This window comes from Oryza sativa, chromosome 8 (assembly GCF_034140825.1).
Source record: "Oryza sativa Japonica Group chromosome 8, ASM3414082v1".
NCBI lineage: Eukaryota > Viridiplantae > Streptophyta > Magnoliopsida > Poales > Poaceae > Oryza > Oryza sativa.
Genome location: NC_089042.1, coordinates 8969032 through 8983776, shown reverse-complemented (window position 1 = coordinate 8983776; position 14745 = coordinate 8969032). Strand labels below are relative to the sequence as shown.

The window sequence follows — 14745 nt, the reverse complement described above, 5'->3', positions numbered from 1 at the left end:
TCTTTTCCGAATCTGATGCCAAATTCCGTTGTTAACAGTTATACATTATAAGAATGGTAGATTTATATGTTTAAATAATGTGAAGATAATGATTTGACATTGCTTGCATATTGAGTTCTAAAAACATAACAAAACTGTAAATGATATATGATGTTTGCATGACATTTAAAATAATTGCTAGTGGGTAATGATGTGACATAATTGCGTATGATTTAAAATACTCTAGATAAGTAATTGCTAGTAAGTGAGCGATGTGACGCACTTACATGTTAAACTTTAGTAGGTAATGAGCATCTTATAGTAAGATAGAATATGTCACTTAGAGCAGGTACAAGAGCAGGCTATAAGCTAGTTATAAACATATTTTAAAGAGATAAAATAGGAGAGAGAAGAGCAGCGGGCTACAGATCTATAGTCAACTGCAGCACGGACTCCAAAACGTAATGTGTATATGATAGGTGGGACCAGGTATTAATAGTATAGTAAGCACTATTGTATGAATCGACTATTAAATTGGTTATAGATAAATTGGAGCTTGTAGTTGGCTATAGTATTAAACTTGCTCTTAGATAATACTCTTGCACTCATTGAGACAACGAGACGTTGTAGTCATTAATGTACCAATATTTTTTTATTATTATCGTTAGTTCTTTTTCTCTACAACATGCAGCAAACTTGTATCATGTATACTTGCATAGCAATGATATTTTCCTTTTCTCCCTTCTTTCTCTTTCACGTCATATATGATAATAGAGAGAGGACGCTAATAAACAATTAATGTTACATGTGCTAATGTTCAAAGGTGAGGAATAGAGCAGTCACATGAAAAGAAGGTATATATAAAGTTAACCAAAAGGTTGTCTTGAGGCACAGGCTAAGCCCATATAATTAATGGATGCATAAAAGATTAAAAAAACTGTAGTCTGCTTGATTTGGCAGAATAGGATCATTAAGAGTACTATAATGCGGCATATGTTGCCTCTAAAAATGCCACATTAGATTAAGTGATGAGATGGAGGAGAGAAGTAAGGAGAGAGATAATGAGCCACCATTAAATCAAGAAGCAACCTCCACACAAATAAGACTTAGGGAAAAAAGAATTTGGTGGGTGAGAGTTGACTGTGAGCTTCTTTCAAGTCTTTAAACTACAGGAAGAAAAGCATCGACAACCAATAAGACACAGAGAAATAAAAAAATTGATAATGGAGGAGGTTACAATAGAAGCAAATGAAGGCGTTGTACCTATTTTAGTTCTAACCATGCACTGGGGATTGTACAATACCAAAACAAAGAGAGGAGAAATAGCAAAGAGGCATGCAATCGATCTAGACTGTTTGGTGAAGACAAGATGGATATTTTCCGCGTCGTTGAGTCTATCCTTACGAAGATGTGCAGTGTGATTGACCAAGATTGGGAGCTGGGAGGCAAATTGAAGAATGATCTGATATGCATCAAGGAAGAAATGGGCATGATGAATGCCAGCATCGAGCAATGGGAGGGGAACATCCAAGGGCCGGTGCAGCAGCAATGGGTGCATCAGCTTCAAGACTTGGCGTATGATATCGAAGACTTCATTGATGGCCACCGGATTGGACCTCAAGAGCCGAATCACTTCATGCCTCGTGCTGCGCGCATGATTTTTGGGACGGATCGACGTCCTCAGCAAGTCCTGGACGTGAAGATCTTGAAGGAACGTGTGGCCATCTTACAGAAGTGGCAACAAACGTTTGGATCTACTCAAGCCGTCGGCGGTGCAGGCAACGGTAGCCCACCATCCGGTGGCTTCGGAGGCTGTGAGGCTGATGAGCAGCTTGTGGGCATCGACAACGCCAAAAGGGAGCTCCTATCGCTGCTATCGGCAGCCGAATCCCAGCCAGATCAGCAAAACAAGCTGAAGGTTATATCCATCCTGGGAAGTAACGGGATCGGAAAGACTACCCTCGCCCGAAGAGTGTACGACGAGGGCGATATCGTCGAGCAATTCCATCGCCGTGCTTGGGTTGCGTCCTGGGCGTGTGAAGACTCGGCTAGCCTCCTGAAGGAGATAGTCAGGCAACTTACAAGCGAGGAAGACGGTGCGCAGGGATCAACTAGTTCTACCGAGCAGGCCGGTGGTGCCGGTGCCCCCAATGTTCGAAATCTCCGACAAGATGTCGCGGCACACCTGCAATCTCACAGGTGAGCTTTTTACCAGAGCAATAGTTATTCGCCTACATATGCAAGCTAACATATGGAGATCTGATCTTTATCTATTACTTCTGGGCAAAATGTAAGTATTTGCTAGCTAGTTGTATACTAGTATCTTGATCTATAAACATAAGTAAAACGGTCGTTTATCTAAATGTAGACTTTTCTTCTTTCAAAACGAAAATGGACTCTGCATTTTAATGCTTAGATTAACAGGAAAACAAAAACTTTGAGGTGTACAATGATTTTTTATTTTGTATCTGAAAGTTTAGAATTGGAGCTGTAAAAACTACCGGTTTACAACAATAGTTTGGAAGCTTTGAGGTTGACAATCATATTTGACATTTGATTATTTAGACTGTTATTGAACCATATATATAGGACCTAAATCTTTTTTTTTACACAATCAAGCAAACTTCATGTTCATTTTTTTTAATCTTATGTTTTTGTATGTGAGTAATTTTACAGTTCTTAAGTATCTTAAGATATCTAAAATTTACACTAAGAATTTTGATGCCTTGAGATACCTAGTACTGCAGGTATCAAGTTCTACACTTGAAAAATATGGTACCTCATAATATCTTCTAAAGAACAGTAAAATTATCCTTTGTGCGTTGTGGAATATCCATTGATATATAGTTTTCCATGTCTGTTAGGTACTTAATTGTAATTGATGACCTGAAGAAAGTTAAAGTATGGTCAGATATAGCATCTGCATTTCCAGAAAATAACAAAGGCAGTAGAGTAATTGTTACTACAAGTATTCTGTCCATCGCTACTACATGTGCTTATGGCAGTTGGGTGTACAAAATGCAATGTCTTCAAAAGGATGATTCTGAAAATTTGTTCTGGAATGAGGTTTTCAAGGGTGCAAATAGAATACGTACACCTGACTTGGATAGAGGTTCAGTAACCATTATCGACAAATGTGATGGGCTGCCGCTTGCACTGGTTAGCGCAGCCAAATATTTGAATTGCAAGCGACATGCTCTTAGCGGGAGTGAGTGCAAAAAGGTTGGTCTCAATCTAGGTAATCACCTAGCAAGTGAAGGTTCTTTTTTTAAGGAAATTAAGAGAGTTCTTGCGGAATGCTACGACAGTCTACCTGACCATGGGCACAGGATGTGCTTGCTATCCATAAGCATGTTTCCGAGGGGCCACCGGATAAGGAGGAAAAGTCTGCTTCGCCGATGGTTAGCGGAAGGATTAGTGGTCAGCCAGATCCAGTTGAATGAGGAGGATGCAGAGGATCGTTTCAAGGAATTTATTGACCGGAACATAATTGAAGCAGTTGACATTGGCAACGAATTGGAAGCTAAGCACTGGCGAGTTCATGGTGTTATGCTGGAGTTCATTTCCCATAAGTCCATCTCCGATAACTTCATTACATTCATTGGAAACGACCGGTCCACAATGAGCAGTAATGGCCGTGTGTTACGTCGACTTTCCATTTACAATAGAACTGCTAAAGACACAACAACTGCAGAGAAAATGGAAGTTTCTCGTGAGGTCTCTGACAATACGCAATAGCAGCGTTCCGAACTTGAAAGAATACAAGTCACTGAGAGTACTGGATCTTGAAGAATGCAATGGCATCGATCAAAGGGTTGTCAAGAACCACATATGTGAGTTGCTCTTTCTGAAGTACCTGAGCCTCAGGGGCACTGGTGTTCGCCTTATTCCGAGCAAAATAAAAAGGCTACGGTATTTGGAGACGCTAGACCTGCGGGAGACAGAAGTGGAAATGTTGCCCCTGGAGGTCCTTAAGCTGCCACGTTTGGCCCACCTGTTTGGTAGTAAGCTCGAGATGCCTCAGGAGCTCTCTAACGATGCAGACCTCGACCTGCAGAGGTTTTTCCAACACGAATCTGAACTGCAGGTTCTGGCAGGGTTTGTCATGGAGGATAACAAGGCGTTTGTACATGTGATTCGTCACATGAGCAAGCTTAAAAAGGTCAAGATATGGCGCAAAGCCAACGCTGCTCCTGCCAAGGACCTAACTGAACATTTAGTCGTCTGCATTCAGAGGCGTTTACAGGGCAGCAGACCCCTTGAATCCTTGTCAATTGACTTCGGCGATCTCTCCATAGACTTCCTTGGTGATCTGGCGCCGCCCTGTGCCCTCGAGTCCCTCAAGTTGCGAGGGGCTATGAGCAGCTTGCCTGCCTTCTTCACATCACCGGAGAATCAACTAAGGGAGCTGCACCTTTGGTCAACTGGATTGAGCGGGGAAGCCCTCTCTGCCCTACAAAACCTGCCTTACCTTGTCTATCTGACGCTAAAAGAGGACCGTCGTGGATTTTGGAGCGACACCTTTGCTGTGCAGAGCGGCGGATTCCCAAGTCTTCGGCGGCTGCGCTTTCAGGCCGCCATGCTTCCAAAAGTAGTATTCGAACAAGGATCCATGCCCGATCTCGCCGATCTTCACCTGCTTTGTCCAGAAATTTGCAGCTCCATTTTTTTCTATCGTTCTTTCGATATGCCAAGGAATCTAAGGCTTGGTGTTTGGCACATCGAAAACCTCGTCAGTCTTAACGACGTGGTACTCCATCATTCTGCTAGTGAGCAACAATTGACGGCTTGGAAAGATGCAGCAAGCGCACACAAGAACAGGCCCAATGTGAGGAGGCAACCGCAATAAGGGCATTCCTAGATATTTGCTACTTTCTCTGTTTCACTTTAATACGTTTTGGGTTTTGAATACGTTTATTCATGGATCCATATATATATATGTGTTTCATATATGTATTCAAATTAATATGGATGTTAGGGAATATAGACGAGGGATGGAAATGTCAAAATGTGTGAAACCAATCGTGGTTTTGGTTTATTTGTGATGGAAAATTGGCAGACATTGAAAGTCTTATGAGATTTCTGTGAAAATTTTGGTTTGAAATGTTGGCGATTGTCGGCATGAGTGAGTGCAACTAACGTGGGTTAGGTTGTGATTTTTTGTGCCCAGAAGAGGTTTGCTTGGTCTATGTGGGTGCAGGTGATTAAAGTCAACCTTAGTGGATAGCGAGGACCAGGAAGGAGTAGATGTCTATGTTGGGATACGCGTAGGCTACGATAGCATAAATCAAAATTTTCTATCGCGTAAATTAGGAACCATGCAAGTATTAGATCATAGATCGTTACCACTCGACGCGCTGCGCGGCGGAAGAAAACGCTGAGAAGTCGAAGGAACTCTCGCGAAGTAGCGCGCGTCGATGTAGATGAAGTAGTCGATCGCACCCGCTCGACCTTCTCCTCCTCGTGCATTCTCCTCGCCGTACTCCCACACCGATCAGCACCGCAAACCAGCGGCGCCTCTACCGGTATCCACACGTACAGGGACGGAACGCCACGCGCAAATGTGCTAGCACCCGCGCGCAGCTAGGGTTTTGCTCGAGGAGGGAAGTGACGGCTAGGGTTTCTCACGTGATGCAATGCCTCCGCCGGTCACACCCCTCACGAATATATAGGATCCATCACTCGGGCCTCCAAGGCCCGTAGGACTCCTATTCGGATCCCTATCCGAATTAAGCTCATATTGGATCTCTATCCAATCCCCTTATTCCGACCCATTAAGCGTGCGACCCTGTAGGTTCATATATACTCGATCGGCTGTAACCCGAAAACTCCTTTTCGGTCCACGCGTCAACAGCGGCCCCTAGCAGAATGTATTGACCCACCGGGCATACATAAAGATCATATCGGTTGAACCTCTAGTGTATACTTGTATGAACCCCTTTGCTTCACGATATCGATTAAGCTCAAGGCTAGATATGTGCCATCCTCTAATAGCTCAATCATTCACTCGAACCTGTTGATAGATTATATAACTTATGATTGGCTCATCAATCACCTTTGGCATGGCCATGCACTTCCATAATCTACAACATCGAGGGGCCCAGAGATATCTCTCCATAGGAGGGGCAAATCCCATCTTGATTATTCATATCCCACTACATGTTTCATAGCATACCCGAAAACTACTTTTATAACTACCCAATTACGGAGTAGCGTTTAGCCACTGGTGGAGAAAGGGTTTTTACTCCCGGTTCGTAACCCCCCTGTAGTCCCGGTTTTTCAACCGGGACTACGAATCCGGGACTAAAGATCTTTAGTCCCGGGTGAAAAAACCGGGAGTAAAAATCCATTTTTAGTCCCAGTTGGTGTTACCAACCGGGACTAAAAAGACTAGATCCGGTTGCTCTTTATTATTTTCTTTTCTTCATTGTTTTTAATCAAAATCACAAATCAATCCCGTCCCCAAAATCACAAATCAATCATTCTTAAATTGCTTCCAAATCCACAATCGATCATCTCAAATACTCAAATACATCACAAAATTTCAAAAAAAATTACATCACAACTTCTACAAAATTATCAAATATTCACATCACACACAAATCAAATACATCACACAACAATCAGATCCAATCAAATACATCACACAACAATCTCAGATTCTTAAAAAAAAATATCCGCCGCCTCGCCGCGCGCCGCCGCCTCGCCGGCCGGCCGGCCCTCCGCGCCCCGCCGCCCTCGCACCGGCCGCCGCTGTAGGCTGCCAGCCGCCGCCGTGCCGGCTGGCCAGCCTGTCGCGCCCCGCCGCCGCGCGGCGGCGGGGCGCCGCCTCACTGCGCGCCACGCCGGCCGGGCCTCCGCGCCCGACCGCCCTCGGTCTGTTAGAGAGAAGGAGAGGAGAAGGAGAGGAAGATAAGGTTGAGGAGATAAGGTTGAGGAGAGGAAGAGATAAGGTTGAGGAGAGGAGGAGAGAGGAGTTAAAAGAGAGAAGGAAATATCTCGATCCGATCGCGCATGCCTATCCGATCTCCGCGTCGATCTTTTTTCCCGGTTGGTAACACCAACTGGAAGTAAAGCGTATGGCGATCTTTTTTCCCGGTTGGTAACACCATCCGGGACTATAAATAGATCTTTAGTCCCGGTTGGTGTTACCAACCGGGACTAAGGATTGAAAAGTAGCATGGAGCTTTCAAACCAGGACTAAAGATGTTTTTAGTCCCGGTTTTTAATACAACCGAGACTATTGTGAAATCTGGTCGACCGACCAAAGATGGTTTCTCCACCAGTGAGCAGTCCCTAAGTAAGCTACTACACATGTTGAGAATCATGATAATCTCAGGTCTAAGGATTCAACACCAACACACAATGAGATCACTGATGACACAACACATATGGCTCTTGTAGTGTCTCATGTTGGGTCTATCCAACAACATGTTCACCAACATGTGTCCACACTATTAATTTGGTATCTCTATACCATGATCCATGAGACATGATCATCAATTAATACATGTGCTGATCATATAAACATATTTGTTCCACATATGATATTTGATCAGGGATCCTTTAGAAATAGTAACAAACAACATAAAGAGTCTCTTGAAAGAATCACATATTCATTAACCAATAAAGAGTTATCTATTTCAAGGAACAATGTCGGATAAATATGTAAACATAGTATGTGATACAATCATCTCTATGATTGCCTCTAGGGCATATCATTAACAGTCTAGCACGGTCAGGATGCCATATGACAAGCACTACTACGGAAACCATCTTTCGACCATCAATATAACTAAAATAAATGAGAACTAGCTATGCTTGCAATGTATATTTATTTTAGAATAATTTATTTCCACTTATACTTGGATTTTATTTGACTTTAGGAATTGAGCAAATAAAATAAAGAGAAAATGATAAAACCTCACTCCTAAGCAAGCTTATGGATAAGATGCCACATGTCAGGTATAACCGTCCCGGAAACCGTCATAGGGACCCACATGTCAGCGCCCCGGAGAAGTTTGGAGGCTTGCAGGGCCAGCCCAGGTTCGGCCAAGACGCGTTGAGTGCTCACTCGTCCGTCGACATCGCAATGGAGGATGCAGAGTTCACACCAAGATTGTTGAGTGACTTCGACCTCGACCTCACTGGTGACCAGGAGATGCAAGCCTACCGGATGCTCAAGGACTGGATTTGTTGGAGGTATGTCACGAGGGCCTTTGGCCAATTCTTGAAACCATTAGAGTTATCAAAATGTCGGTTAAGTCCCTTGGGCGAAGCCGTTGGGCAAAGCCGAAGGATGAGGACCACTGGGTTTGCCATCAAGTTTGGGCGAAGCCAGGTAGTGAAGACCGGTGGATTCGCATGTTAGGGAACCTTATGCATCTAGGTGATTGATATTTGAGATATAGTTTAGATGAAGGAAATTCTTGTGTTCTATCTCATGGCAATTGGGGATTTGTTTTTAAAATCAAAAATTCATTTGAAAGCTTAATCCTCATATGACTTTATTCCTACCTACCAAGGTCATACACCAAAATATTAATGATGAACCTTATTAATGTGTATGACTTCCTGTCATTATATTGAGCTTTACCAAATTATTGTGACTCGTGTTAGATCTCTCTCATGCTCTCTCGATCAAGGTTGCACAACCATTATGCTAAGCTTCTACATTGTAAGTTGGCACCATTCCATCCATTTCCGTTACCACTGAAAAAAATATGATGAATAAATTCTCCATCCAATTTATGCCTTCTTCTCCTAGAAAAATCCTTGGAAAAGAAAAAGTAACAGAGGGGAATGCATGGCTATGAAAAATATTGCTCTTTCAAAAATATGGAGCAACATTGAAAAAAAATTAAAAAAAAGAAAGTTTACAAAGGAGAAAATTGGAGAAGAAGGCATATACAAAGGAGAAGCATCTTCTTTATTTCCCATTTTTTCACATATATCATACACTTTCCAGGTGCAATCCTTGATCCGAGAGTATGATCGACTATCTTCTTGAGTCCATTTATTTGGTTTTGCAATATATATATATATATATATATATATATATATATATATATATATATATATATATATATATATATATATATATATATATATATATATATATATATATATATATATATATATATATATATATATATATATATATATATATATATATATATATATATATATATATATATATATATATATATATATATATATATATATATATATATATATATATATATATATATATATATATATATATATATATATATATATATATATATATATATATATATATATATATATATATATGATGCAGGTATGTCCCGAAATTATCCCTACCAAACTCCACATAAACGGCCTTCAGATTAGGGAATAATTTTGGCAAAATATGCATTGGTAAGGATCCACAGACATTGCAAAATATTTGAGTGATTGAGGGTAAGTCATTATGAGGAGAAAAGCTGATTTGTGAAAATTTACAAAACCCAAAAGTCTGAGATGGAGTATGAGAAGGACCGGATTCAAGACTGTTGCATTTTTCAATCGCCCAAGATGGTAAGTCGGAGTAATTCCAGAGTTGTTGGTAATCCTCTTCTTATTTCTTTTGCTCTGTTAATTACTCTGATTATAATAGAAATATCTTTTGATTAACTTAGTTTTGCTTCATGAGAATTATCTCTTGGTTAGTTCCTAATTAGCATGCAGGATCATCGTTCACTATAATCCAGTAAAATATAGTGATTGCTTTAGTGTGTAGCTAACATTAAAGTAAGTTATTAACTGCGTAGACACAGTGTCTAGGTAGTTGATTTTCGGTGTTTGCTCCGCATCCCACGGTAGGTGTGAGGTGGGTGTAGAGGTGGTGATAGCCCTCGAGATCACTGAAGTCCTCCCTGTCCGGGTGCGTAATAGAGCGATATCTGGGAGCGGCGAGCTGGCCAGTGCCCGAGCAGTGGTTCTACACGAACCGGGTGACAGTTAACACCTGGGACAGATGCTCCACCACGTTCCTCTCCAAATAATTCCCAATGGGCAAAACTAACGCCCTTCGCGAGAGAATATCAAGTTTCCAGCAGACCAGGGATGAGACGTTTCCCGAAGCGTGGAAACGTCTGCAGGAGTATGGAGCCGCCTGTCCTCATCATGGGATGGATGACTGGCTCATCCTGTAGAGTTTCTACAATGGACTCACTCCCCCGTCCATGGATCACCTGGATGCTACTACTTCGGGTGCTTTCTTCTCAAAGACTGATACGACCCCTGTAGGGGGATGTCCCGATCTTCACGGTGTAGGATCAAGAACCGATAACTAGCCTCAAAGAGACCAAGATAACTAGCTGCAAACAGCCAAGATAACAGTGCAACCTAATGATCGTACTCGAAGCCAACCACCGTCTCTATTACGGCAACTTGAATCGAGAGTTTTTCCAACCACACTCTAAGTTACCAACCAACACAACCTGGAATCAATCAAGGAAAAACCTCGAAGGGACCAGGAGCACCAATTGGGGGGCGTCGAACGCCACTTCTATAATCTCACAAGGAAATCACAAGAGCAAAGGGGTAGAGATCTCTCTCTGAATTTGTTAGCACACAGCTGAACAAAAGGGGTTCATATTCTCATTGTCAAAAGTCTTCCAAATGATAAAACATAGGGGATATTTATACTAGGAAAGCCCCTCCTAGATGGGGATAAACATGGCTTTTGAAATTCAAGGTAAGTGGGCTAGCTCAAGTGTCTCCATGAGTCATTCCCGAGCAGGTTCAATAGAGCCTTTCAGCTTTTGTGCAGCCTCCACTAAAATAGACATTACTCTCTAATAGGAAGTCGAAACGATGAGCCGTTTATTGGAAGTGAAACTAGACTTGATTATCTTTCGAACCATATATATTATGCATGGAGGAATTTGACTGGCTGGGTCACACACCCCCTTAGAAGTTGAAGCATCTATGCATAACCGGTCTGCTCGTTGTCGTTAACCATCTCCACTTGAGTGAGTGCCACTCCATCTTCTGTGCAATACATCTCATCCTTTATGCAATCATTCATTGTTGTAGTAGCGAAATGATCCTCGGACATAAACCTTAAAAATGCAAATGTACACCATTTAGATAGTATAAAATTCTCATCAATAGTAAAAAACCGATAGCACATCCATGACTCGCATGGAACATGAATAATTGAAGCCGGAAACAAAGAACTAAATTGAAACCATATTGCACATCCATGGCAAGCATGGAACTTGAATTATTTAACCATAACCAGAATCCGGAATATTGATACAAGAATAACGTCGTAAACATAAGATAAACTTGAAATCTAAATGGCATGAACAACCGTTTGAACATAAGCGGTCACATATCACATAGAAATATAATGGAAATAGATAGATAGAGCAAACAATCCATGAATCACACAATTAATTCGTCATGCACTTGCCTTTTAACCTCGACGGCAACCCGACAGACCACCCTCCACACCAGATATCTCCACACCTATGGAGCAAAACTACAAATAAACCATTATATTCAACTAATGATAGTTGCAAGGGATATTTACTAAAACCGAAACCTAGAACATAGAAACTTTGACTGATTTGTATTAAACAACCTACAGCAATTCTGTTACTGTTTTATACATAACTCACAAACAGTCTAACGGAATCTGGCAAATAATACAACTCCGATCATCTAGAAAAAAATGTCTACAACTTTCATGATGGACGAAAAATCAGATTAAGCCTCTGAAGGTCTTAGATTAAGGAAAAACGAATTGATGTCCTCGTTTCCAGACCCGGCCAGCAGTACTGTTGATTCAAACCTTTATATCTCGAAATATATACATTTTGGAAATCGACAGAACAAGACCTACAACTTTTATGTAGAAAGCATATTTTTATTCTGCCATTTAGATGGTCTAATTTGCGCTTGAATGCAAACTTCAGAATCTGCCCAAGAATTCAGACTATCCAGACTAAAACAACCATAACTGGAGTTCTACTCGCCCAATCAAAGTGTACTTTAACAATATGGAAAGCTAAGAAAAACCTCTACAACTTTGTTTATAGGCAGCCTGACTAATTCCGCTATTTAGCCCCTCCGAAAACAGTTCAATCTACTACTATCTAGATTATGAAAAAAAAACAACAGTCATACTAAAAAAATTCATATCGCCTAAACCACTTGAGATAAAATAACTCCCTTTGGTCAAAAGATAGATCACTACATGATCTACAACTTTTATATGGACACTTTGATCAGAATAAATCATTTTGACCACGAAATTGATGGAAAACAGAGGCGCTATAAATCTTCCCACGCCCAGAACTACCCATCCGAATCACAACGCCCAAAACGCTTCTCTAACCCTCCTCAACCACAAATTGAACCACTAAAACCACCCTAGAACAACGGATACATCAAGGGGAAAAGCCTCACCTAGGGTTTGCTCGGAGAACTTGTGAGATTATGATGGGAACGCCAACCCACCACTCCTCCTGCTTCCCTCGTCTTCCTCGATCCGTTTTTCCAATCAGATTCTTGATTAGGGCTATGGTTCTTGGAGATCCATGGAGTAGGGTTACCAGGGGAGAAAAGAATATGTGAGTTCCATTGGTGCCAAGGGGGAGGGTGTGGCGGCTAGGGCCGCAGGAGCGATCCCCCCCTTTTTTATGTTGGTTAAATAGAGAGGCTACTAAAGATCGAACGAACCACATTAATTCAATCCCCGGAACTTCGTTCGGACTCCGATTACTATAAGCTTATAGTCTATTTCGCACTACATGATGAGCCCTACGCATCCACGGTTCCTGATCGCCTATTCGAACAACGGTTTAAAAGTTGAACTTTTGCGCGTTTGTTCTAATTTTTCCCAAAATACACTAACTCGAAACTCGGGGTATTACAAATGTTAACTTGTATATGCATATTTCCCTTCTTGCATGTTTCCTTTCCTTGCATATTTCCTTTCATGCATTGCATTTATAACTTGAAAACAACATAAAAATTTGCAAAATAGAAACTACCAAAAAATATAGGATAGATTTTATTATGCTAGGTAAGACAACCTAGTTCTCCATGTTGAAATGATGAATAGTTGCTCTGTTTTATATCTTTAATGTATGTGTTCATAGTTAAGTACTATCTCAAGTTTTAAGTGAAATTAGCCAACAATTATCCGGGAACCTGAGAGATATGAGTTGCACATTGCGCGATCTAAGCCTAAGTTATTGAGAGATATGAGATAATGAAATAGAGTTGCTATAATCTTGATCCAAGCTTGATATAAATTCCTGATGATTTGTTCTTCAAAATGATAAATTTGAAAGTTCATTATTTGATATAAATTCCTACCATAGCCAAATATAGATTTTACTATTGAAACCTTATACTTGGTTGCTTGTATTTCCATTGAACTTTGTCAAATCTTGTGACTTGTGTAGATGCTTTTCATACTTTATGATCAAGATCATACACCCACATATACACACATGCTAAGCTCCTACATTGGAAGATAGCATCCATGTCATCCACCATATCCATGTCATTATCCACAAATAAGCCCTACATTCATTCTTCCTTTCCAAAGAAAAATCCTTTGCAAAAGCAAAAGAAAAAGGAGGGAAAGGTATGGCTATAAATAAAAAATAAAATAAATAATAAACTCTTGCTCTTCCAAAAGTGGAGCATGATGAAAAAAAATATATAGCCATACTCTCTCTATGAAAACTAAAGGATATTTTGGAGGAAAAGCATAAGCACAAAGGAGAAGCATTTTCTTTATCCACATGTCATTTTGTACCATATATTCCACACACACTTTGCATGATCTTGATCTAAGTATGACTTGCTATATGCTTTAATCTAGATTTTTAGCTTAGTGATATATGTGACTACAAGTATGCCTCATTTGATCCTTACCAAGCTCCACATATTCAACCTTAGTATAGGAATCAAAAGGCAATTTTTTTGGTGATGAATAAATATTCAACCACTTTTGAGTGATTGAGAGAATCACTTGAGGAATATAGTTTTAATTTGCAAAATTTTTGAAAACCATCCGGAATGAAAATTAAGCAGGGAGATAGAAAATGGTACTCTATGATTTGTTCAATTTCTCAATCTCTTAAGGTGGTGAGAAGCGTGTTGTCACGCCCAGAAATTTAGCCCAAATTTCTAGACTATTTTGTGTATTAAATCCCTGTCTAGGACCAGCCAGGGTAGACAAAACGACAAGTAATATATAGTTCCAAACGTACATAAAGCGTAAAATACTTACAGGAGAGGCTCTTAGTCCTCGCACCGAAAAGGAACGACAGCAGCGGAAAAAGGCGATCCTAGCGGGGCTTCAGCTCCACTCCACAGGCAAAACTCAACTGGGGTCTGAGCCTTGGGCTTCTAACTTTATCTTCAACTCAGAAGCACTACACTTCTGAAAAGGGGAATAATAGCAAGGCTGAGTACAACCACCGTACTTAGCAAGCCACACCAACGATGCAGACGTGCAAGGGGATACAAGGATGGCTTGAGGCTATTTGCATAAAGGCGGTTGTAAAACATTTTATTGAGCAAAACAGTAAAGCTATTGAGTAATTAAGGTAACATTAAATCTCCACTGATCAACGCTACACCGCGTTGAACAGGCCCAACCAACTCACCTGAACTACAGTGCATTGAGTCGATTTATTAAGGTGAGACTAATCACGGTGAATCTGGTCGATCGCCCATAACCGCGGGCACGGCTATTCGAATAGTTTTACT

The 14745-nt window shown here is 40.9% G+C and overlaps 1 protein-coding gene, 1 long non-coding RNA gene and 1 other non-coding gene across 3 annotated transcripts; 1 reads left to right on the top strand and 2 right to left on the bottom strand.

Annotated features, from left to right (window-relative positions):
- The first annotated feature begins 1279 nt into the window (after positions 1–1279).
- LOC9267026 (disease resistance protein RGA4-like) lies at positions 1280–5077 on the top strand. Its single transcript, XM_015793404.3, has 2 exons — positions 1280–2178; positions 2844–5077. The coding sequence occupies exons 1-2, from the start codon at positions 1349–1351 to the stop codon at positions 3715–3717; spliced, it is 1704 nt and encodes a 567-aa protein (XP_015648890.1). The 5' UTR covers positions 1280–1348; the 3' UTR covers positions 3718–5077.
- Positions 5078–10028: 4951 nt separating this feature from the next.
- Positions 10029–10135, bottom strand: LOC112936266 (small nucleolar RNA R71). The gene has a single exon (XR_003238393.1). It is a non-coding gene; the product is annotated as a small nucleolar RNA R71 (small nucleolar RNA).
- Positions 10136–10583: 448 nt separating this feature from the next.
- LOC136351279 (uncharacterized) lies at positions 10584–12629 on the bottom strand. Its single transcript, XR_010734245.1, has 3 exons — positions 12424–12629; positions 11426–11494; positions 10584–11069 (listed from the first exon to the last, which is right to left on the bottom strand). It is a non-coding gene; the product is annotated as an uncharacterized lncRNA (long non-coding RNA).
- Positions 12630–14745: the final 2116 nt, after the last annotated feature.

Bases quoted from the DNA above. Each gene is read 5' to 3' on its own strand.
- LOC9267026 (XM_015793404.3), top strand. From the start codon at position 1,349: ATGGATATTTTCCGCGTCGTTGAGTCTATCCTTACGAAGATGTGCAGT. The intron at 2,179-2,843 runs GTGAGCTTTTTA...CATGTCTGTTAG, and splicing joins GCACACCTGCAATCTCACAG to GTACTTAATTGTAATTGATG.